General features: G+C 40.3%; 1 protein-coding gene across 2 annotated transcripts in view; it reads right to left on the reverse strand.

Moving 5' to 3' along the window:
- LOC144025733 (A disintegrin and metalloproteinase with thrombospondin motifs 2-like) overlaps nt 1-16967 on the reverse strand; it is a 110149-nt gene extending 93182 nt beyond the window's left edge. For both annotated transcript variants that reach the window (XM_077532049.1, XM_077532048.1), the window contains exons 1-2: nt 16723-16967; nt 15066-15490 (exon numbers count right to left, since the gene is read on the reverse strand). In XM_077532049.1, the coding sequence (XP_077388175.1) occupies nt 15066-15490; nt 16723-16810 (513 nt within the window). In that variant the 5' untranslated portion in view covers nt 16811-16967. The remainder of the gene's footprint in view (nt 1-15065; nt 15491-16722) is intronic.
- Between the last annotated feature and the right edge of the window lie 9575 nt (nt 16968-26542).

The raw sequence follows: 26542 nt of genomic DNA on the forward strand, positions 1-26542 counted from the left end.
CAGAGACGGACAACCATCCACACTCACAAAGCACACCTAGGGACAATTTGGAGCACCCAATTAACCTGCCATGCATGTCTTTGGAATGTGGGAGGAGACTGGAGTTCCCGGAGAAGACCTGTCCAGAATGTATTTGATAAATTCATTATTTTTCAAGTAGAATTAATACCTTTAACAACTAATTTTTCCACTTTCTGTCGACTGAAGATGTATACCAAAAAAATAATGAAGTATCAAATTCATTCTGGACAAAATAGTAACTTTTTACTGCTGAAAATGGCTCAATGAGGCAAGTGTCCCTTTGAGGAAAAATGCTATATTGGTGTATATATAGGTCGTATTTATGTACTACTAGTATCTGAAGTTGGTATCAGTATCGATGACTATAAAAGTTGAATCCAACTTCTCACATTGTGCTAATGGACACTGAATGACGTCCTATAAATAAAGTTTAATTACAGCGCTCTGATGTTGTGTCAACAACAATCACATGTATATTTTTTTTGTGGTGAATCTAACAGAATGTGCCAATTAAATCCGATGGACATGTTGCCTTTACAACAGAACCAGCCACTATAACTGATCATAGACTGGGAAGAATGTCCAAAGCCCCCTCGGCACTATGCTGCCTACACTCTGCTACACCGAGAGAAGAAATAGATTTATATTGTGTGTCCTTAGAGGAAACTCGGCAGCAGAAAAATAAAAGAGGAGCTATCAAACTGGCGCTCGCTGGGGAATCCCTACACTTTCTAACCAATAAATACGGGCTAGTGCACCCATAACACCCTCAGACATGTTCTGCCTCCGCACACGCGCGCGCACACATCATCAGCAACCAGCATGCAGGAGGACGCTGCAATTCCCATCCATTCGAGCTGGACCAGAGATTTCATCGAGGGGGGGTGGGGGGACACCAGGCTCCTCGATTGCCACCAATTACCGGGGCTTGGAAGCAAAGTCAATGGCCGCGGTTTAATACAATCACATCATCTCGGAGGAAATCAGAGCCTTTTTCGCCTCGGCCAAAACGGTCGTCGGCAAAAGCCACTTAAACTGCAAGAGAGCGAAAATGACTCAAGCGCTTTTGCGAAAAGGGATTTTGTGCAATTTTGTCCCGCGCATCATCTAATACTTTCATGGGGATCTGTCGGACACATCAGGGGGGGAAAGTTGTTCAGTTTGCTTGGATACGCTTCCAAGAAAGCCTCCTCGCATACGTGGTTGTGTGTGCGCGTGTGTCGTCCATGCAGGCAATTTCGGAGCTCACATGCATTGCCGTTATACATCACAGGCCGTCGCAAGTGCATGGCTGTGTCAAAAAGCCTGCCTTCCCTTCCACAATAACTCATAGTTACCGCCTGTAACCAAATTACAGCCCAGCCCCCATCTCAGCCATCCGCTGCTCTCATAGACACTGAGGAATGATCCCCAGCAATGTGAGAGGAGATGGCCACATGATGTGGAACACGCTCAGGTCCGTCCTGGCAAACATCCATCAAATATACAATCAAATATAACACTGTACAATCTCTTTTGGTTCAAGAGAATGACAGAGAGAATTAGAAGAATTCCGCAAATTCATCACTTCTGGGAAAACCACATATGAGTTACATCACCCCATCTGCAAAATTATTATTTGTTCTTACCAATGTCAAGTGTCATTGTCGCCAATGATGACATCGTCCACCTTGCAAATATATTAAACTCTTCAATTGTGGCCAGTCAAACTGAAAGCAACAAATATAAATGTTCTTTTTCCACAAAGCAAAAACAAGTTTAATGCATTATCATTATGATGGGTGGAATGCGCACCGGACTCGCAGGTCATATCAGCAGGTAGACAACAACAGCTTGTAATGAGTTGGGACGACGACCTTTGCACTCCGTGGTAGGACGGGATGGAACATCGAGAATTCAAAAAGAGATGAAAAGATACTGTGGAGTCCGCCCCATCAATATCTTTCGGGTGTTTGGTTGTGTTGTTATTCTTTAACGTGGTTGGATGACTCAAGCAAGGTGTCTCACTGGGAGACACACCGGAGATTTTTCAATGTCAACAAAAGAGAATTCAAAGTAGAGGACGAAAAATGCTTTTCCACTTCAGTGAGCGTTCATCGCACAGACAGCCTCACGTTGTTGTGGTATTAAAATCACTTTAGAGTCAATAGTTTGTAAACACCTGTTGGAATAACATGATTCTGTTGCATTGCAATGGTGTCAAATGATTGTAATAGCCCACCTTCACTCCAATGCACACTGGACTGCATACAGAATGTTTTTTTTTGTGGTTTTTTTTGTGTTTTTTTTTGTGTTTTTTTTTCCCAGGCCTTCCTTGACAAATCCGGTTTGAAGATGTTATCACCAACAACCCCACAATATCATGATAATTATCATACCGTGAGGTTCATATTGTGATATTTATCGTATTTTTGGATATCATTACATCCATATTAATGACTCAAAATGATCATACAAAGTGTTCAAAGTGATTCAGGTCAGGACTGCTGGCAGGCTGTTCCATCCTCTCCATGTCCAAATTCTGGAGGTCATCCCTGATAAACTCGTGTTGAGCATTGTCATTTTGGAGGGTCAAGTTGTGTCCAGACTGTGGAGATCAAAAATGCTGCTGGATGCAAAAACTCATCTCGGCATCGCCTCCGATGATGACAAGTCTTATTTTCCGACACCATCGCACTGCCTCCATCAAAAGATGCTCCTGAAGCAATAAGCACAGCAATCTCTGCGTCTTCGCCACACTTTGACTCTACCGTCCAACTGCTGTGGGCACCATCTGGGCTTATCGCTGAACATAACGCTCCTCCACATGTTCAAGTACCAGAAGCTCAAAACAAGAGTCAGTGACAACAGCAAAATAGGCAGAGAAGATTTGGCCACTTTTTCATGGGCACGTTCCACATACTCAGCTCTGTTGAAAATGGGAATTAAGCAGGCTTTCCAACGATATGTTCTTTACTGGAATAAACCTTGTCACAACAAAGAATTAATCAACCAAAGGCAAGTGTCCTTACTTTTTTTTGTGCTGTTTAATCGCATCGGCAGCATTTGGATGTTTTTTTTTTGCCAGTTTCATAATGTGACAAACACAATGCATACAGATTTCCCACCAAAATCACCAAAGAAAAAAAGAGAAGAAGATAGATGTTAGCTTCATGCTGTCAAACAGCAGAAAAAAAAGGAGACAGGGGGTTCTGTCAGATCACATCAAACTCACGCCCACCCCGTGAGAAGAGGAGAATAAAGCAAAGCATGAACAAGACAGTATTTATTGTCGCCTGACGGATTATAATGGAGAACGCCTGCTCTCTTCTATTCCTCAATTAGACTTTGCTCTCCGGTGTGCCTCATTACAATTGTGCCTGTGCATCTCTCACATCTGCCACTCTGTTCTCACTTGCCACTCTCCTGATTGGGTCGCATCGGGGGGGTCTCGTGTGGCGCATCCCTGCGTGGGTTGGAGCCGCTAGATTACGGCCAAGGTGCTGGGAGGATGTAGGTGGAGGTGGCGAGGCAACGGATTAAAGATGAACTGTGGAGCAACGCGGCAATAAGTCTTTGCTCCCAAGTGTGTTTGTGTCTGAATGTCAGTGTGTGTGGAAAGAGAAAAGCACAGGATTAGGCTCTCCAAACAAATATTTTCCCTACTTTGAGACAGCGAGCGAGAGAGAGAGGAAAGAAACTATAAATCAGCACATTTCTAACTCTCTCTGTATAGCCTTGACGGCACTTAAACAAGCGTGAAACATATGCAAACGATGACGACAAGCAGCTTCTTACTATGGACGCGATGCTTTATCGATCCATGTTGGATCGACTTCCTCTCTTGACGAAATCAGAGGTCAGGGTCGGCAACAAAGCAGCTGCAGTTTGTCATGACCTGTCCCTAAATCACATCCAGCAGAGCCGAGAAGTCATCCGAAAAGATACGAGGGATTGACAAATTTGCATTCATCTATTTTCGATGTGGTTCAGCCACACTAGGTCTGGACTGGATGGCAGCCAATCACAGAACAAGTACAGACATTTACAGTGACATTCACACATATGGACAATTTAGATTTCTTCACTTGAAGAAAACAAAATGAATGAAAAAAGTTCATCAGTGTTGATTTTTGTTTAGTTAGATTAAATTAGCTTTTAAAGCGGGTTTATTTTTATTTTTTTCAAATGTGTTTCCTTTTAGTTTAGTTTTACTAGTTTTAGTATTAGTTTTATTTCCTCTTTTTTTTTTTAATTACATGGTGAATTTATGGAGTGCATGATATTTTTAAAAAGTCATTAAGAATTGCGTAATAAAGTGAACCAGAATTCCCAAACAGCTGTTCGACCTTCTTTCCTCTGTACTGCCAGACAATAGAACCGCAATCAAAAAATAAATAAATAAACAATTAAATAAATAAATTCAAAATAAACCACAAATGACTTGATTTGATTTACGTCCTTTTTTTAAAGCACTCTCAATTTTATTTTATTTTATTTCATTGACGAAAATATTTTTTAAATTGCAGTTTTAGTTATTTTTAGTTTTAATTAACTGTAATAACTGGGGATGTTCAAGACTTTTTTTTTTTTCTCTTGAACTCTTGAAGCCACCAATGATACCAAAACAAGTATCAATACCACTACTGTAATGCATAGAATTCCCTCCCCTCAAAAAAAACAAAAAAACAAAAAAAAAACGACAATTTTAATGTAAAACCTATTTTCCAACATAGCATTTAAAAAAACTGCATTACTATTCTTCTACTTTGTCATTTCTAATGTCCAGTTGCGCCCCAGGTATCGGCCGCTGTCGCGAGTACCAATACCTTCAAATAAGATCAGCTATCAGCCTGATATCGATACTCACCCATCCCGAAATAATCTTGCATAGGAGAAGGGCAATATTGAGGTTTGTGCCTCTGCTGGTTGCAGCCAAGTAGCGCACGCCATTTTGCCTCAAATGCTTCAAGGTGGAATTAACATACCACAATCGATGGAACTGATGTGTATCAATCAATCTGCCCTCCCTTAATAAACATTATAGACAAGCCATCATTGAAACCGATTATATAATGCTGAGATTTGCTTGTACACAGAGGCAGATGATCAGTCCCCATCATCAAAGCACAAGCGATGTGTTTCTTTGTTTCTGCTGCTTCACTCCAACCCCCACAGTCAGTTATTACAATACATTATATAATATATTACATATTCTGGTTCCTTGTGTACTGGCATAAAAAAATAAATAAAAAAAAACATATTACAGTAGAATAGAAAACTTGATTGTTTCTCTATTGAAGGAAACAAAGGTTGAGGAAGGTTTGAGATTGTGTTCGAATGTGAACTGTCTTCCTCTTCCATGAAGGAACATGCAGGCACAACATACAGGCGGATCCACACATAACTCATTACGACGGGCTCCAGTTTTCGAAGTGCAATGGGTTCAAGCATGCACTTATGTAGTAAAAGTGACTGGCTGACATGAAATATCTATGATCAGTCGGAGAGGTGCCCGAGCTTCACGGAGCCAGGAAGTGACCTGAGCTCAGAGAAGGCGATAAAAAAAAAAAGAGAAACGCTGAAATATGTGTTTCTCTACCCTCCTTTTGGATTAACAAACATTTTCATTCAACAGTGTTTCATTTCTGAGGATGAAAATATCGCAATGAATCCAAGCTTGGGGAATGTGATGGCCGCAAGGTAGAATTGTGTCAGAAGGGAGTTAGACAAGAATTGCAAGATTCTGCAGCTCCAGGCCCTATTAGTAAGAGAAATGCTGATGTTGGCTAGCATCGATCAGCTCCTGCATGGCCCCAGCAGCCTGAGGGACCGACTGACTGACTGGCTGGCACATTGGTGTCTGATGGAAAGACTACAAACTCCATACTTGGGCCTTGTCGGCCTGTCACGATAAGAAATTTTGCTTGGCGATGCATTGTCCCAGAATTTATTGCAATAAACGATAACAATGCGGTTTTCATATAATTTTCAACTAATATAATGATAATGGTATAACAATAAATAATTCCCACACGTGAGTAGTGGCGTTTAGCTTTGATACTAGCTCCATTTGTCCGCATTATTTCCAAATGCGATAGCTGGGGTGCGCTACAAGCAATAATGCTACATGGCTATTAGCAGCGCAACCGCCGCGTGCTCACAAATGAGAAAGAGAATTTGCGTCTGCTTATGAAGACCCGATAAGACACATGTAAACCAAAATGTTTAAACTGGTTTAAAAAGCCGAGCTTTACGGGCTCCAGGTGGCGTAGTGGTGCCTCGATGCAGGCGGTGTGGGTTCGTTTTCCTGCCCGGGAGACCATGTTTGTGTGTGTGCGAGGTGGAAAAAGCCGCTTTACGTTTGCCTGTGTGTGTGTCTCAGCTGAGCTCGCACTAGAGGTGGGTGGATCGATCCAAATATCGATATTATCGATACCAAGATATCGGATCGATACTGGCACTAAAATATCGATCTTGTAGTTTAGTTTCAGTTTGGTCAAACAGTTAACAGGCATATCACAGTAGTGTGTTTCGATCGTGTGTCATCAGGTGAATTAGTATCTCATCTTTGTAGTAGATTGCATAAACAAATACAGTATTGTACTTGTAATTTTTTTTTTTTTGGTATGTCATTTTATGTTTAATATTTGTTATTGCATGATAATCTTTAACATCTTGTTTATTTATGTTGAAAAAGAAGTGATGAATTCATTTTTAGTCATTTGTTTTTGTATTTGTATTTTCTGAACAGTATATGATAAAGTATTTGTTTAAATTTCTTCCTATTATCACTTTGTGCACTTTGTTTTAGAACATTAAAAAATATATTTTGTCATGGTTGGAATGTTTCTAGGGTGAAAACACTGATAAAGTATTTTCTATTTATTAATTAACTTTGTCCTAATTTTGTCCTTTTTTAGAAAAAAAGAAAACAAAAACACTTAAAGGTTGAAATTTGATTGTGAATAAGCAATTAAATGAGACAGCTACCTCATTTTTATTTTAAATATATACTATAGTTTTCAAAAAGTATCGATATTGATATCCTCAATACTGGCCCTGTATTTACTTGGTATCAGATCGATACCAAAATTTGCAGTATCGCACACCACTAGCTAGCACGATGACGAGCAGTGACTGACAGAGACGCAACGGACCAGCGCGAATGTTGATGACGTATGTAAACAAACACGCACGTACATGGCTGAGAATTGCCCGGCATACTTATCGAGCTCATTTTTCATTACCGATTAATTAATTGATTTATCGTGGCAGTCCTAGGGCCTTGTTCTATTCTCGTCCCCATCCCCAATGAGGTCTTTGTCGGTCTCATACGAAAATGACATCAGAAGTATTCCCCTGTAATCATTGGGATTCCGCCGTTTTATTTTCTCAAGTGAAACCTGTTATTTCCCCCACTCAAACAATCTGAGCCATCACTTTTTCAATGACAGAGCGCCAGAGGAAAAGGAGGCGAGGGGGCTGGTTAAGTGCACTGAGTGAGCGGCAGTAATCACAGCTCTGGTAAAAGCACTCCTTCGCTCTATTCAGCGCTCCTCGGAATGGGCCGGCTCGCTCCCCCTCTCTTCCTGTGTTTCTGTCTGTCTGATAATAGCTCCAGATTGAATAATTGTGTGTTTGAGTGAGCTACACCGCAGGGTGGAACCTGCAATCAGATAGCGAGAACGCTAATCGCTACTCCAAAGCGGGGCTCTCCCTTCAGCACCGCGCAAGCCTGCAGGTGCGCCTCTAACCCGCCGCTCTGACTTTACACAGCCACGAGGTCGAGGGTCAATAACATCTATGCGCTGTGCTGTAATTGATGTCATCATTTTCAATTTGAGTTGATTACAATTGAGAGCTGCTTATCGTGTGACCCGGGGTGGAATAACACACTGCGGGGCCCGGCGAGCCTCCACGCTTGACCGAGCTTAAATGTCGGGCCCTCTGGATGGATGGAGGGATGGATGGGTTGGTTCAGCTGAGGGATGGCTTGTCTATTAGGACTCCTAATGCTGCAGTAATGACTGAGAGGAGTCCCGGGGCATTGCTGGTACAAGAGTCTGTGCCACTGTCAAGTTGCGTATTCCTTTGATATTGTTATGATTGGCCTGAATGGTTCAAATCTAATAAGAAACAGTTTGTAACGGTTCACGGTGTTCAGTCCTTTTGAAACTGCTATGTTGGAGTTCCACACGGTTCTGTTCTAGGGCCACTACTTTTTTCTCTGTTGATTAATACATTACCAAATTCCTGTTAGAATATCCACACACAAATGACTGCTGAGAAACAACTAACAAAAAAATAATAATTCTAAAATTTTAAACACAATTTTGTTAACAAAATAAACTAAAAATAAAAATGCTTTTTAAAAAAACAAAAACAAACTGAAACTACATTTTATGTTTACAAAACTATGTAAAACTATAATTATAGCGAATGTCTTTCGTTTTAGTCTTTTGTAATTAATTTCATGCATGAGTCTTTAGGGATGATTTTACATGTTATTTTAAGTATATTTATTTCAATATTCACCGGAACAGAGACATTTGAAAGTGTGTCACATAAAAGTGATGTCATCTAGCAGCAGCCAATAGAAAAGCACCTTCAGATGATTTTGCGTGCTTGACTGCTCAGCTCGTTTTTCATTTAACTTAGCCAAAATGGAACACTAGGTAAGAAATGCATTACTTTTTTTTTTACTTTTACCATGGTGTTTATTAAATATTGTGCACAAGTAATATACGTTGTTATTTCAAAAACTAAAACTAATACTAAACTGACTAAAACTAAACTAAAACTAAGCATTTTTAAATAACTAAAACTAATACAAACTAAGAGAATCACCCTGAAAACTAATTAAAACAAACTATATTTAAAAAAGAAAAAGAAAAACTAAACTCAAAATGAAATTTTAAAAAAATTATAATAAGCCTGCTGAGAAAGAGACAAGATGAGAAAATTGAAAAAAATATTGCAACAGCCAAATGTACAGTATATTTATTTCTGTGTGTCATGGGGCCCAAAATAATTTATTTTATTCATTATGCATGTTTTAAATTAATCATCCGATTGATCTGCGCTCAGAATTTTATTCTATCAAATATCTGAATCAGCATCGCCCTCCAAAATCCACATGGGTCGGCCCATTCTGGATTGGTCACCGGTCTGTCGCACAGCAATTGCGAACTTGACAAACCAAACATGAACCGTAACACTACCAAAACTAACGAAGATTTTTTTTTTTTTTTTAACCAGACGACCAAACTAAAATTCACGCCTGTAAATGAATATCACCAGATTGTAACACTACTTTGTTGACTCACAGCTCAAATGTTAACTCCACGGACAGCAGGCGCTAACTTTAACCCCTCAGTGGCACTCATCTGATTTGCATCAAGAGCAGTGCTGCAGCTAAAAACAGACAAAGGCTGCTCAAGAAAAGAACACTATCTCTCGCCGTTTCTGTCTTTTAAAGACAGTCCGTGGGTGCTTGGGCAACAAAAAAAAATGTCTGTCTGCTACATCCTTTTCCCTCTACTGTCATTTTCTGTTTTTATAGCATCATTAGGCGAGTGCTTCTGCTGGCCAAGAACAAAAAAAAAAGAGAAACGTGTCAAAAAGTTGAGCACTATTTTTGTTCAATATCTGAAATTAGTCTCGCAATCAATCGTAGTGGTGTCGCAACATATGAGTTAAATTTGCTGTGTGACTGTAAACAATCGTCTCTCAAAAAAAAAAAATTCCCATTAAAATGAATGAAAATATCATGCGTCATCAGCCCACCTGATTTACTCTTGGCAACGGCTTTTAAATGTGTGTTTTGAAGGTGTCCATCAAAGATGTTTGTCATCCAGGTGTTCATCCACCTGGATGGTGGGTCTGGAGCTCCCGATTGGCAGGTTCCACGCTTCAGCTGGGACGTGGCGATCCCTTCTCAACCAACCTGCTTGCATGCTGCTAAGCTCAACCTATATGACCACGCCCCTCCCCTCCCCCCGTTCCCACGCTAACGTAGCTACACCTAGCATTTATCAGAACCCAGTGATTATCTCGGGAAGCAGCAGCATAAACAAATGTGCGTGTATGTGTACATTTGCAGTCAAAGAAGGTAAATATTTGAGTCTTTCAACAATTAATGATTGATTAATAAAAATGCAATAAAAAAATTAAAAAAAAATAGATAAATAAATACAAGTTCTCCTCAGGATTCTGGCCACATCTATGAAAACAATCTGCATCCTTAAAAACATCATTCGATTCTATCCATGAAATGAAACTATTACTAAATCTCATATAATCGGTATTTGGTTCAGTTATTTGTACTTTCTGAAAAAAGAAAAAAAAAAAGACTTAGGTCGTTATTTTAGGAAGGTGACGATATGCAAACCACAGGTTATAGCACTTTCTCCTGTTTTTAATGTAGGCATGTCACTGTATATTTTGTTCACACTGAATGACATTTTCACAGAATGTGTAAAACAAAAACAAAAATATAATACTCATTATGTTGTTGCAGATTTTCTACGGGATGGTGGGATAGTTGTATATAGCAGCATATCCCAACCTGAATTAACCTATTAGTATCTGAAATGTAATACAAAACTATCACTTTGTTGTATGAATAGCAACAGAAGGAGCCTGCAAACTTATGCCATCTTAATAGAAGAGCATTTGATTGTTCTGCCTGTCACTATACATAGCTGGCCTAATCTTATAATATCATAACCTCATTTTATAATAGTGTGATGATGCCAAAGAACAACAAGTGTAGTTAGTCTCTGCGTGTCCTACAACCTCTGACTAGTTAAGAAGTAAATAAAATACTTTACGTTTTGGACAACTACTTTTGATAAGTGTGAGCTTTGGGCTATTTGTTTTGTTGTTTTAAATTTGTGTTATTATTACTTACTCAGATTGCACCAGAATCTGCATAAAAATAGATGCACTATGGTTTGTTTATGAGTATAAAAAATGAAGTAGAAGTCTACATTTTTTCATATAATGCCAGCAGCACGCCAAACCGCAGATTATGCCTCATGCTGCAGGAGACTGCATTTTAAATTGGCTGTAAAAATGAGGCTAATATACTGTAATTGCTGGTCCTAATTGCAATTACCATTGATATCAAATGGATCACGCTGCGCTTTGGGCTAAAATGCTGGTTTTTCTGTTGGAGGAAACCGGTTTGAATCAACGCAAATGGAATTAGAATGACAGAGAGCACAAACTGTATATTGCATCCTTAATCCCGCCCACATAGAGAGTCATTACCGCAATTTAAATTTAAAGAAAGCCCACCCTTAAAACCACCCGAAGATATATCTTTCCATGTGGCTGCAATATACTTAGTTTTTTCTCGTACTTGCCCACAAACCACGGTTTCATTTGAATGCGCCACACCAAAGACTCAAGTACATGCCCTTCCTCCCTTGCAGTGTTTTGACTCCTCACATGCAACCCAGCAGCTAACCAGCTGATCACAGCCACACGTCACATAAATCCAATTCCCTTCAAGGGTCACTTGGCCGTCCGAAGATTCTCCCTTGTGACCTTCGCGGCTCCGCATTTGAAACTTTTGGACCTGAACCAACAGGGCAGAGAGACTCCGAAGGTGGGCACAGTTGTTCAGATGGCGGCCATTTAAAAAAAAAAAAAAAAAAAGCAGGATCTGCTTGACAAAGCTTGGCTGTACTTTGCATGCCTGCAGAGGTTGGAAGAACTAACGGGGGACGACATTAGTTGCTCAGGGACAAGGAGAGAGAAATTAAACGGCACTCTGGATTATTACTATGAAGCGTCTTTAGAATGACAGCAACAACATTTTAATTTTAACATCCACGTAGTAATTTGACATTGTGGTTTGCGGGGATAAATCTTCCCATTTAAAATCTTATTCACAGCTACGTATCATTAAATGTAATCAGATATTTTATTAGCGTCTTAAGTGGCGTCAAAGCTTTTAAGATGCCCCAGCTGTCGATACGAGATTAGCGCACGGGCGATGACAGAGCAACAATTGGCGAACTCTGCTTTCAACTCGTGTCTTGCCAAAAGCGGGGCAGTCAGCCGCTTGACAAGCTCATCCGTTATCCCGATCGGATCGCGCTTTGACAGTAGCGTTTCCTCCAAATTGCCGACAGGCCACAGCAAGCAGCGGCAATGAGCTGCCGCTGGCTGGTGTCATGCTGAATGGGCATGTCAGGTCTGTGTTGTCCTGGCTCCCTGCCTGCTCCCTCAGATGCTCGCTCGCTCCCCAGCGTCCTCAGTCCTAAACGGATCCAGTTGCCTCTGCTCAGCTCTAGTGGTGGGCTGGTCTGGCTGACTAATGAGCAATCTCCCGCTGAGGGGATCTCCTCCTCACAATCTCATATTGACTCAACACATTACTTGGCATTTATTATGGGCCGTGCAAACACTCAACGACAACTGTAAAAATCAACATATTGTTAAATCAACACCTTGAGAATGGTGTCAATCAAAACTCAGATTCCATTCACGATATTATCTAAATCAGGGGTGATGGTGGAGGGTGGGGTGGGCATAATTTTTCATCAGTGCTACTAGGGCGCCACATCGGGGACAAACCAGATGTGTGACAATAATATAGAATAAATAGGTGAAAAATATGTGCTCTCTTTCATTTTTCAATGCATGTATAAAAGATAAACTATGAAACAAAGGTTTGAAGCAAACAAAATATTGTTTTCAGTTCAAAGGGCTCTCATGCATAGAATTTTTTTTTTTTTTTAACACACACAAAAATTAACCATACTTATCATGCATGTCATTTGTAAAAAAAAATACTCACGTTGAAGGATAGGGTAGTATAAGACCCAGTTCAAGCACAAATAAGCCATGTCTGCCATCTAGTGGTGATTGGTGATATTACAAGTTAAAACTATGTAGTAGAACCCCGCGATATGTGAGAGATATGTGCCGGGCTGGCCTCTGTGTATATTCGACTCCCATTAATATACCAGGAGGAAAAAAATAAATAAAATTGGAAACCCAAAATATTCAACAAAAAAAATGTTACAAAACATCCAATGAACATTTCTCATTTAAAAAAAGGGAAATAAATGTTACGTATGGGGGGGGGCTTGGGGGGGATAATTGGAAACACAAAATATTCAACAAGCAATGCTGCAAAAATCCAATAAACATTTCCCACTAAACAAAAAAAAAGGGAAATAAATGTTACTCCCAGGAATATGCATGTGATTTTTTTTTTTTTTTTTTTTACCAAAATATTCACCAAAAATGCTGTAAAACATCCAATAAACATTTACCACTTAACAAAAAAAGTAAATAAATTTTGGGGGTGGTCTGCCAATGGTTCTTAGCTGCAATTGTTTGGTGTAGAAAAGCAAACATGTTTATCTGTTTACCTAAATATTTAAATATTTGTGTACTGGATGTGACATGATTGTGCAGGTGTACCGAACATAAGAAAACAGTCCTGCATTTGACCACGGAGGGGCATTCACAATGATACATCAGGGGCAACTAGGAGCTTCCTCGTGGATCCTTTTTGACTGCAGGACAGCCACATTACCAATCAGCCAGGCCAATGCTTATATGGCCGTTTGTGATGGCGGATTCACTTTGGATGCATGCAATCAATACTGCTACTTCTGTTATGCAAATTGTCATTTCAACTTCTCAGGCTTTGTTTACTGCAATGCTGGTGGCGGTGGTTTGTGTCTACCATGTCAATGTTGTCAAAGTTGTTTGTTTGAAAGAGCAGAACATCAAAACTGAAGATGCAACCTTTCATTTCCATGTGTTTGTGAGTATTCTCATTCATCTGGGTCATTTCATTCTCAGGGTCATCAATCGATCTTACCTGGACTGTTCTGGTTGTCTTGGAAGACATTTTGCCTGGTAATGAGGTGGTATCGTTTCTTGTTAATATTGCATTCAGTTGTAACAATGGCCCTGAAGGCATCTGAAGGCCGAAAGTGCCTGTGTTTGTTTGTTGGTTGGTTGGTTATATATTAGAGGCTAAATTATTGAATCTCTTTGGAAGGTCTTAAATGATGACATCATAGCACATTGTACAGAGTATTTATTTTTTATTTATTTTTGTTTAAGTTTTAATTTGTTTTTGGAGCAATTCTGTTATTTTGAATTCGTTTGTATTTTTTTCGAAAATGCTTCATTTCAATTTCATTTTTATTAGTTTTTGGATTATTTTTTTATTTTATTTTTATTTTTAAACAAAGTACTTGTTGAGCGCTACAAAAATACATTTAAACTGAACCCCTAATGTGTATGTATAATATTAACTTTAATTAATTTAATAATTAATTTTAGACTTAGTTTCAGTTAGTTAATACTTTTTAAAAGCACTTTTGTCTTTATTTTATTTCATTAAAAAAACATTTTATCAATTTTGGTTTTAGTTATTTTGTTCATTTTCATTAAATATGATAACCTTGCTGTGGTGTGCCATGCATCTGCTTAGTAGCTTCTTGGTTTTCCGAATTAATACATCAGTACACTCTTCACTGCACTGGACAGCATACACAATATTGTTTTTCTGGGATTTCAGGTCTTTGTGGTGCAGGTTTGCAGTGTAAAGTGGTCCTTTTTAGCCTCTGTGCATGAAGTGATGAATCCTGCTCGGATGAGAGGTGAAACGTCCACCAAGAATACCAGAACAGTCCGGTCTTGTATGATTTCATGCCTATAGAACACCTCCTGAATCTTTCAGACCCTAATACCTTACCTTCATCTAATTGCCAAACCTCCACAAACCTACCAGGAGGCAGCCAGAAAAAAAATAATCCATCCAAGTGACCTGTAAATATTATTACGGAAGCTTAACACATTCACTGCCAGCCCAGCAAAAATGCATTATTTGACGTCTTTTTCCGTCAATGGCAGTCAATGAGTTAATCGTCGACTGCTGTGACCGGTTGTTATGCTTTCAGAAAGATCAAGTTTGAAGAGCAGCATAAAGTCACCTTGGGAACAGTGACAGGGTCACGAACAAATATTTTTCCATTCCATCCCCAAACACGCCATTAAAATAGCAAAAGCGGAAGTCTACTCACCAAGCCGTCACAGTTGCTGATGGCCACGGAGGCTCCTGGCGCGTCTGTGACGTCCCCCACATACAAGCAGTCGTCTTGCAGCGTCTCAAAGTGCCGTGTGCTATCGTTGTCGTCGCGCCACTCCATCTTGGCTCCGGGGGCCACCAGCCTGCCGTTGTGGCGCAGGCGCAGGTGGAACTCCCGGCCGAAGACGGTGACGTTGTAGTAGAGCCTTTCCCGGCGGGCCGCCGGCTCTCGGCCGTCGTCCGCTCCTCTCGGTCCTCCCCACTCTTCATTGCCACCTCCTACCTCCCTCTTCTGGCGCCTACGGGGCTGCCCTCCTGCCACGCGGCCTGCCGAGACGGCGTGCGACAGGAAGTGGCCCTCTGCATCCACACTTATCGGCCTCACCAGTCCATACTCCCCCAGGACGTGCTGCAGGGAGTCTGAGGAAAGGACATGGGGCAAAGAGGCGAGTGTGATTGAGGGAGTCAGAATGCACATGGAAAGATTAGATTGATCATGACAGATGAGAACAAAAAAAAAAAAAAGGGAAACGTGCATTAAAAACAGTGGGGTGGGATGGAAAAAAAGAAATGGGAGGGAAAATAAGGGATTAAAGAAATGTCAAGCATGCCGAGGAATGCTTTCTTCCATCCAAGATGTGTCACGTGGTGAGCAATAATAAATAAATGGAAGAAAAGGTGTGGGCTGCCTTTGCGCGCGCACACACACAGGCACACCCATGAACCCAGAGGCGAACCCGTGCTTCATGTTTGGAAACGGCAGCCTCAGCAGAGCTCCTGACACCTTCTGTGCCCTTCCACCATCAACAGGGATGCCAGCGCGAGATCAAGGTGCTAACTGCGGCTCTCTCGCACCGCTTTCTCACTGTCTCACTGCTCGAGCTGAGAAAATATCTTTCTAAAAGCCTCACAGACAGGAAGCAGAAATAAAGCAAAATTCCCATCTGTCAAATAATTCCCTTTTTGCCTAATATTCTCGTTAACACATCATCATGAATATTCGAAGAGCACTAATAACGTGCACAGTTTTGCAGTGGGGCACATTTTTATTCACCACGTGACTGTGACATGCAAGTTTGGGGGATGCCCCACACACACAAACGCTTGCACGTATACACACAGCACACGCAAGAAGCAGCAGCATCATTTTTTTAAGTGATCCTCAGGTGCCCTTGCTTTGGCTGTCAATCATCACCATGCAGTTTTTAAAAAGTTTGCAGGCTGTCAATACACCAACAACGCACAACGATATCTTCACCCTGGTGTTAGAGAATGATTTGATAATAGTGTAATCAATATGCTGACATCCGACTCCAGCGTCCTGTGACAGATCGATAGATGCGATGCACATCATCTAAGAGTTGCTTGCAAAATCCGGTGTTGTAACGATGCATTCGTTGGCCCGTGGACAAATCAACACGCCGCCCGGGGGACCTCTGAAAAAAAGTCTCCGCAATTAAGCGCCGCAAGCAGGACACGCAAAGTTGTTTGCAGAAACTGCACGGCACAAATCCACACAAACACGCCCGCGTTGGAGCTTCCGCACTCCGCCGCGGGGGAGTTCCCATGTGTGCCGATAAAAGATGAGCCGATAGGACAGACAACAACGTAAACACCGGCCACGTTTCCAGTACCCGCGCCGCTGTACTTACCAACGCTACTGGCGATGTAAAGGCCGCTGGTGTGCAGCAGAAAGGCCGGTAGAAGGATTAGGGCAGTAAATCCAGGCGAGAGACCCATGGCAGCTCCGAACTGCGCAGGTGAGAGAGTGGGACTCCGGGCTCCAGTGTGGTGAAGTTCCCCCGCCTGGCGCGACCAGCCACGCCACGACAGCAACAGCACAGCAGCCCGCAACAAGACTGCCAAGTGCACCGGGAGAGACGGAGCTCTCCTCCCGTCTCGCTCTCTCTCTCTCTCTCTCTCTCTCTCTCTCTCTCTCTCTCTCTCTCTCTCTCTCTCTCTCTCTCTCTCTCTCTCTCTCTCTCTCTCTCTCTTCCACTCCCACAACTCTCTTCCTCTCTCACGCTATCAACTCCTCTCTATCTTGGCGAGTGCAACACACCCTACTCCATGGAGTGCACTCACAATGACAATCAGGCAAAATACACATTTACAGGTGTGTTGGCCCTCGACAGGCCCATAGGGAGAAGACATCTGTTCAAGGGCATTTTACCTAAAGTGAAATTTTCAAGTTCCAAACTTGTTTTTGAATTGTTGACCACTCGACCCCATAAAAAGTGATTAGTCAAGATAGTCGCGGCTGCTTTTCGTCCGGCAGTTATTTGACAGCAATGGGCAACTCATGTCTTATTTAGAGTTTTTGAATACCTACAAATTTCGAGTTTCGCCAAAACAATATGCTATTGTATTTAATGCAATACCGACTGGAGTTAAAATGCTTTTTAAAAATAATTCTGTATTGCCCTGTCCTCTTTCTCTCCCCAGTATTTTAGAGACAGAGATTGGTCATTTCTGTCTGACATCAAGTAAAGATGGCAATAAGAAAATTCGTGCTCTGTTTCAGAAAAATATTGTCACAATCTCATATGTTGTGTCCTATTGGAATTGTTTTGTTTCAGACATTAATTGGAAAAAGGTCTGGTCTATTCCAAATAAGTTTGCTGACATTTGCTGACAAATAAGGTGAAGGAAGTGTCCTTTAAGATTTTACATAAATATTATCCGGCCAACCACTATATGACCAAGTTCAAAAGGGACATCGACACAAACTGCTCATTGTGTGGAACCCACCCAGAGACAGTTCAACACCTCTTCTGGATCTGTGGACACACTCGGACTTTTTGGAAAGAGTTTAGTAATTTTGTTATTAGGCATCTATATGGAGACTTTTTGTTGAAATGGGAAAATATAGTGTTTTGTTTCTTTAGGAAGTATGTTAATGAAGATATATTTTTTATTATTAATCTGTTAATACTTATGGCGAAATTCTTTATTCATAAATGCAAGTATGGAAATCAAAAACCCAACTTCACACACTTTCACATTGACATGCTCACCTATATTAGACTTATAAATGGCTCTCATAACAGGAAGGCTATGAAAACTATCACTATTTGTAAAAATTATAGATTGTTTGACTGTACATGAAACCCCTGGCATTATTGTTTTGTTTTTTGTTTAGTAGTGTTGTCTTTGTTTTGTGTTGTACTTAAGTATATTGATATATGTTCCATTTTGTTCAAATCATTATTCTGATTTGTACTTGTTCTTTGGTTTAATAAAGAAAAAAAAGAAAAGAAAAAAAAAGATAGTCGCGGCTGCCATATTGAATGTGGTGAATGTTTTTTTTTTATATTTTGAATGTTGAATGTATTTTATATATTTTTTTTAATTTAATTTTTGATGAATTACACTAGACCTTCAGGTATTTATAGGATATTTTCATTTTTATTTTTCATAAGGTACAGGTGGTCACATCCAGCCGCCACAAAACATTTTTATACCAAATCAGTGTCTATCATGTTTCTTGCTAAAATCTATACCAAAATTGCATATTGTCATTTTAAATAACAATCTAACTGGATGAATTGCAAACTCTTCAGAGGTCACCAACATGGCCGCCCGCGGGGAACAGGTAGTCCTCGAGGCCCATTTGAGTAGACTTGGGGCCTGCTCCAAGAATTGCTCACCAGTGATGGGACATTGTGATTTTCTTGGAATGTTTGTATAAGTGATTAATTGAAAATAGATATTTGTTTCCTAATTATTGTGAGAAATTATTAACATGAACAGCATCTTGACATGATTGAATGTCCTTAATTATTAATATTAACTAGGGTTGTCACTGACAAATGATTTTATAATTGATTGCTCTATTGATTATGTCATTGATTACATTAATACTGTCACGTCAGGGGTGTGGTGGACCCAAATACAGGGAAGCATGGCGAGGAGGCAGAGAATGCGGTATAAAAATAAGTTTAATAAACAAAAACAAGGAGGCAAAAATGAGCTACAAACTAAATCAAAACAACAAAGTCCACAAGGGTAAAACGATACAAGGTGTGGAACAGAATCACCAGCATGACATGAGGAAAATGATAATGAATAGACACAAACAGAGGGGAGACAAGAGACTAAATACACATACACACACACTAATTGACACAACAGGACGCAGCTGGGCAAGACACAAGTGGCGGAGGGTTCTGATTGGTTGACACACGAGGAAGTCAGGCAAACACAGGTGGGCAGGGCAATGCTTAACGAGACAATGGGAGAAACACAAGGAAAGCAGAACATAACAGATCATAACAGAAACTTAAAGGAACATGATGACAAACTCAAACAAAACCCACTCAAAACTAGAACCCTGACAAAAGCAAAAAAAACTAACAAACAAACAAAACCAAAACCCAACCGAAACCATGACAAATACACGTTTTTTTTATTTGTTTGTTTGTTTCTTTGTTTGTTTGTTTTTTAAATTCGAAGCTCAATGGAAGCTGCACATGACCAAACACCTAAGGTTGAAGTTTTCATTAACATGACAAGTATTTGCACATATTTTATTCCTCATTAGCATTCATTTAAATATTATTATTCATAACTCCACATTACGAAATGATATAACCTGCATTTTTTCCCTTTCAGGGTTTTACCCTGCTTAACTTTATGTATGACAGCATGTCAACCTCACAGTTGTTGGTGCTCGAATCTCCGCGCTCTTGCGTGGAGTTTGCATGTTCTCCTCGTGCCCGTATGTGCTTTCTGTGGGTCTTCTGGCTTCTGAACACATTTCAAAAACAGGCACGTTACATGAATTGAAGGTTCTGCGCTTGACTGAACTCCAGTCCAGGAAGTATCCCGCATCTTGCCAAAAATCATCTAGGATAGACTGCAGCTCACCTGCAGCCCCAATGAGAACAAGCGGAACAGAAAATTGATTGATGGGACAGCAAAATAACTTTTTTTCTTTTTTTCCCAATATCTAGGACAACATAGACATGATGTTGTAGAATAGCTTCAGCTATCAATGTCATTTTCAAGCTGTCTCCATTTTCATTGCATGAACTTCAAAATACTACATTATTTATAGCCTTTGGTTTGCATTTTTACTTTTGTACTGTGATTTTCAAAGCTTTCCACTTTCCAGACACAGAAGTGCTGCTGAGGACCAGCAATAATCACAATTCGGTTTTAAAAATGGAAGTAATTTTAAACGGCTCATTTACCAGCCTCTTCACTGAGCCGTCACCTTATTGGGGTGGAGGGATATGTGCGTCCAAATAATATTTGGGGGATAAGTTGTGTGGGGCTTTATGTCCATGGTGGGGTCACCCATTGAATCAGGTCTTAGGTGAGGGCCCAGACAATGCAAGATGTGAAAAAAATATATATGCTGAGGTTGGTGGTGAGGATTTTGATTTTTTTTTTTTTTTTTTTAAATAGGAAGCCTTAGTTATAGGCATGTAAAAGGGTCACATAACTCAATTAAAACTGTTTTATATCTAGGCAAGCATAGATACCTTGACGGCGTATTAGGGCCGTGTATAATTATTTTTTTTTTTCAGTAATATTCTGAGGAAAAACGCGCAAATTTGCCACTTTACAAAGTGTCAAATTTGTGAGAAGAAAACTCGCATATTTGCAAGTTTATAAAGTGGCACATTTGAGACAAAATAACTCACAAACTTACAACAAATACACATAGCTTAGGATTCGTAGATCAACAACACTTCCTGATCCCCTATCAGCTGACTAACATTAACCAATCAGAAGCTAGCATACTTTAGGTATATGCAAGTGAATGACAGAGAGCAGTTTTGACACAAAAACTTAGCTACTTGTACAAAAAAAAATATATATATGAATGTGTAAATAATAATTCTGTAAACATAAATGTACAAGTAAACATACATTTTAACAAATTAAGTTACTTAAATGCTTGATCCTCAGAGTGTGTACCCAACGCTTCAAAGTGCGAATGCTTAACATAATATGGTTAATCTCTGCTAAAACAATTAATTAGTATCTCCTTATTTGAGAATCCGGCCAAAAAGGTTTGGCACAAACATCTGAGTAGTATGCTATGTGTATTTCTGGTCATTTTTTTCTTGCAAATCTGCCACTTTATAAACTCTCACATTTGCCACTTTAATTGCAAGTTTTCTTTTCGGAATATTGCTCCCACCCTCTAAAAAATATATCCATTTATACATTGTCATGTCTGGGGTCACGCCAGGGTTAAGCTTGAGTTCATGACCTGTTAAGTTTGGGTTCATGACCGTGAGGTCAAGTGTATGTTTTGTACTGATGTAACCATCATCTGGTTTCAACTGGAAAAACGCTATGTGATGTTATATGATGTCAGGACCTATGTGATGTCAATCTTTAATCCTTTACTTAGTGACAACCAATCAGATCGATTCACTGTCTGTAGTAGCGTTCTGGGAAGTGTTTGCCGGATTATTGCTTTCTGTCCCTCTGTGCAACTCTCTTCGTTTCTCGTCTAGTCAAGTTTGTTCTACGCCTCTCAATGTGAATAAATAGTTAAAACCTTATTTATATCTGCGCTTTGGGACCTAACCTTCAGCACATGACATATGTGGCCCTAATACACTAACATACTAACATACGTAAGATACAGATTCATGTCGCCCTGCGATTGGTTGGCAACCAGTCCAGGGTGTCCCCCGCCTACTGCCCAGAGCCAGCTGAGATAGGCGCCAGCAGCCCCCGCGACCCTAGTGAGGAATAAGCGGTCAAGAAAATGGATGGATGGATGGATGGATGGACAGATTCATGTCAGCACTTAAAAAATTTTTTTTAAAAAAATTAGAAAACTGCTATACAAAGAGAGCCATTGAAGTGCCTGAGTGTGTGTTATACAGAGGGAGGTCACATTTTACCAAACATCGAGATCACACCTGAGCTCTTGATGCATAGATAACAAGATGGCGATTTGGGAACATGCTCAGATAATGCCACACAAACACAAACACAAACACACACCTCAAGAAGAATGACCCGCCCTCTTTGTCCCCGCCATCACGACTGAAGAAAATGTCACAATGTTCCCAGTCGATGTACCCTGCATGCCTATGTGGCCCTCATCCACCCACAGCCGCCCCATCGCCTCGCCTTCCTCCATCCCCGTCGCCCACCGCCTCCTCCCTCCTACTGATCCTGGTCGCTAAGCTGTTGCCATGGAGATACCAAGCCCTGCACCTTGAAAAGTGCACTTTGAAGGAGCTAGGGAGAGAGACAATAATATCCCGTTTCCCCCAGACAAACAGACACGCACACACACATGGACTTGTGTATTTGTGGAGGTTATTATAGCTGTGTTTGGCAGGGTGTGCAGGCACATGCTTGTGTATTTTTCGGGGAGGGGGGCTGTTCCGATGTCCGCTGTCGCTGCATGTACAAACAGATTGTGAGTGAAGAAAAGGATCGAGATGGTCAGACAAGAAAAGCGGATAAAATCTCATCCCCTCCTTATTGTGGTGTCCTGTTTGCCATGATATGAGTTGAAATGCTGCTTGTCTAAATAGGTGACTGCTTAAAGTGGTAAGTTTTGACAGCTGGATGTCCTTGAAAGGAAGTTTTTTTTGTTGTTGTTGTTGTTTTTTTTAAATATTTAAATCTGTGTATCGAAAGTCAAAAACTAAGCAGGACATTTACGCACAGTTCCTCCCGTATCTTGTTGAAAGAAGAATGAAAAGAATCGTGTTGTTGAAATGAATTGCCCCAAGCCTACTAGTCTATATGTGATGCTACATATGGACAAACAATGCGCAGTGACACACATTTTGTTCCTCTAAATGAGAAGTCACCAACATAGTGCCCGCTGCCACTAAGGAGCACACAAAGACCACAAGTGATGGGACATTAGGATTTCCTGGAACTGTTGTGGAAAGAACCATTTGAAGAGATGTATACAAAAGGTGTTGCTTGTTGATATTTACCCGTTGCCTGCCTTCTTAAATCAATTTGATATTTCAAAAAGGTTGGTCAAACGTGCTTGTCAGGGTTACCTGTTTGACATCTACTAAACACGACACAAAAATGAGAGAAGACACTCAGTTCAGGGCTTGCGAGGAGAGAGGAGAATTCACAGTGGATATAATTGTCACAGTGGATTATGGCAGCTATCAAGCTAACGTATTTTTATTGATGTCCGTTACCAAATTTCTGGCAACACAAAAATCAACTAAATAAAATTTGGCCCTAATCTAAAATTGAAATGTGAAAAATCAGGCAGACGTGTTTTATTTTTGTCTTGAATTAAAAATGTCATGTTAATGTTAGGGATGTAACGATAACGGCAATATCGTGATATCGCAATATTAAAACTGCCACAATATATCGTCGTCGTCATACGATATTAAAAGCAGCACAGCTGTTAAAAAAAAAAAGTTGGGTTGATTTCCATTTGTGTAGTTCTAGCATCCTCTGGTGGCTAGTTTTATAGTGCAGTTTCATTTTCGCAAGGCATGTTTTGGCCCTTCTATTTTTAAAATCCACGCTGATGGTCAGGTGAAGGCACACGTAATATGCTTGTGAATCGAGTCAATATGTGGAGGAACTCAATTATTATTATTATTATTATTATTATTATTATTATTATTATTATTATTATTATTATTATTATCACTTGTTTAAGTGCCTCAATATCAAGTGTTTTAGAGATTGTAGCTGTTTATATGCATTGCTGTCATACAAAAGCACAATATTGTGTTTTGTTTTAGTATGAGCTTTTTTTTCTTTTCTTTTTACAATAATGTGACCTTTTTTTGTATAGCCAACCTGCGCACAATATCGTGATAATTATCGTATCATGACCTTCATATCGCGATAATATATCGTGACATTTGGATATCGTTACATCCCTAATTAATGTGTCACTTGTTTTTTAAATTGGCAATTTAAAATTGAAAGACTGTATGTTTCACAATATTTAATTTTCTAGACATTGTTTTTTAAGATAGCATTTTGTTGTGAAAAAACTTACAAAGACACAGTTGTGTATGCTTTATTATTTTGACTAGCCACTAAGTGCTCATGTTTCACCTGAGCTTTATGTAGCCATTGGATCAGCAATTTGATGTTGCGTGTGTGAAGGGCTTTAGCAGGCGAGCATATGCTGTATTGTGTCCTGCAGAGCGGCCGTGGCCCGTCTCCAATGACTCCTGCCGTCCTAGCAAGGTCAGGCAGCAGGCCACCATGTGTCTGCATGCATTAGCATGCCTTATGAGCGCAAAGGCAGGTGTTGCCGGTGTCTTCCTGAGGTTACATGACGAAGCGTCGAAGCCCGATGACAGCGCATCAGGCAAGAGCCATGAACCTTGATGGTGCCTGATGAATGCCAATTAGGCCTTCTGTTTTGATTTAAAGGTACAGTGTGTAATAAGTGACCACTAGATGTCGCTGTAGCATAGAATGCAGCTGAAGCGCATGCATTTAGAAGCACTCAGAGGGGCCGCATACTGCAAGCTTACCACCAAGTCTTATTTTGCGTGAGTAAACGAGCATGTTTGACGACGATTTGGCTGCCGCTGAGAAGCCCGGCGAGTGATACCGAAAGACCGAGTTAGCCGGATTTAGTCAGATAAGCTAACAAGAGCGGCTAGCGGGAGTTAGTCGAGGCCATGGGCTGGAGTGGCTAACAAGAGCGGCTAGAGGGAGAAGCTAGTAAAAAAATAATAATACGAAAAAAATAAAAATAAATAAGTAAATAAATAAATAAATACAATAAAAGCTAGCAAAAAGCTAGCAAGAGCAAAGCAGAAGGTGACAAGCAACGGAGGTCTGAATCAAGGGAAAGTGTGGAAAGTGTGGAAAGTAAGCGGCGGTCGACCCATTGGGTCTGACACTAGATGCGAGCACCACCAGGGCTAGCTACATTCACCAAGTTGTCGTTTGGGCATCTGTAGCATGAAGATGGCGGCGAAACATGTCAGCCTCTTGTAAGCTGAGACTCGTCATGTAATGTAATATTTGATTACTAGACCGCTGATTATATATATAAAAAAAAAAATGTATGTTGATGTGATTATTAGTCTACCATTAGAATGCACTAAAGATTACACACTGTGACTTTAAGCTACTGTACAGTATATGCCAGTTTGTTCAAAATGCTACCAACAATGTGAACTTAAAATATGAACGAAACACAATAAATGGAAGAAAAAAAAATCATAACGCATTCATGCGCCACTTCAATAGGATAAGGAAATGTCTGTTAACAAAAACTCGAAATTTTTCATCAGTGTGAATTTGAATGTAAATGATTTATGGGTATTGTATATGTGTTCTTCAATTTTCTGGCGGCATCTACCCTGATTAGGTGGGAGTCTTTTAAAATTTGACCTTTTTGACCTTTAAAATTGTCATAGGTGCACCTTGGCAGAGGAGCTAATACTCCTTACCCAATCTCTGACAATGAAAGCGCCACTGCCACCTACTGAATTGGATGTGCAATTACACTTTATTCTAGTATGGCAAAAAAAAAAAAAAAAAAAACTACCATGTTCCATGGGGGCACATTTTGAATTATTTACACAGTATATTTATATACCGGTATATTAAATCAATAAGTCATGATGTTGCACAGAAAATATACCTTTCATATATTCTAGACTCTACAGATAAAAAAGAGGTGGTAACAATATTGATAATAAAACCATCCACCCCTCACATCGTCACCTAGCTCATTTTTATTCTTTCCGATATTATGCCTCCGCAGTAAGATTTACTGCATGGTTTTGTCAATACTTTTAATCGAGTGAAGAACTATGAAATCCCGTGGAGTTTGACCCGCAGGTCAATAGTACCTTTACTTTTTGCCTGGCGATGCCAATACGCCGCCATGCACTTCAGGACCACCCTTGGGTGTTTACTTAGCCGCTCAAAGGTGTACACATAGAGAAACACACACGCACACACACCAGTGTTGCATTCATGCACACATATATGTTATCGAAGAACTCAGTGGGTGCTTGTGGCCTATTTCCCCTCATGCTCGCCTCTGATCCTTTCGGCCCATGTGCCAGTTCGGATAATTGATGGCCGGGTAGTTGGAGCATGTAGGTGTATACGTCTGCACTTTTGCAGAATCAGTCAAATGTCACAGCTCAGTGTTGTTATGTTCTGCTTGAAATTCATAATTCTCATCCTTCTGTCTGTGTGTTTAGTATTCCGGTTATTTTTCTAATGTTCATCTTTGGCCAGTGCAAGTGACCTGGCAATGGACGAGAGGATTTTTCGCACTTTGCCGCAGGGCAAATGGGCAGCCTGGATGGCCGATGTCTCATCTCAGAGGCGGAGAGCTATACGAGTAGAAGGATTGTGCGACTTCAGAGGCACAATGGCGCCTGAATTTAACCTGACCACAGGAAGCTCAAGGTCCTGAAAGAGTAGTCAAAGCACTATAATCATCTGTGGGAAAGAATGTGTTTTTTTTTATGTGCAAGAAAAGAAGTAAAAACGTGAATTTAGACTAAAAAC

The sequence above is a fragment of the Festucalex cinctus genome, chromosome 9, assembly GCF_051991245.1.
Source record: "Festucalex cinctus isolate MCC-2025b chromosome 9, RoL_Fcin_1.0, whole genome shotgun sequence".
In the NCBI taxonomy this organism is placed as follows: Eukaryota; Metazoa; Chordata; class Actinopteri; order Syngnathiformes; family Syngnathidae; genus Festucalex; species Festucalex cinctus.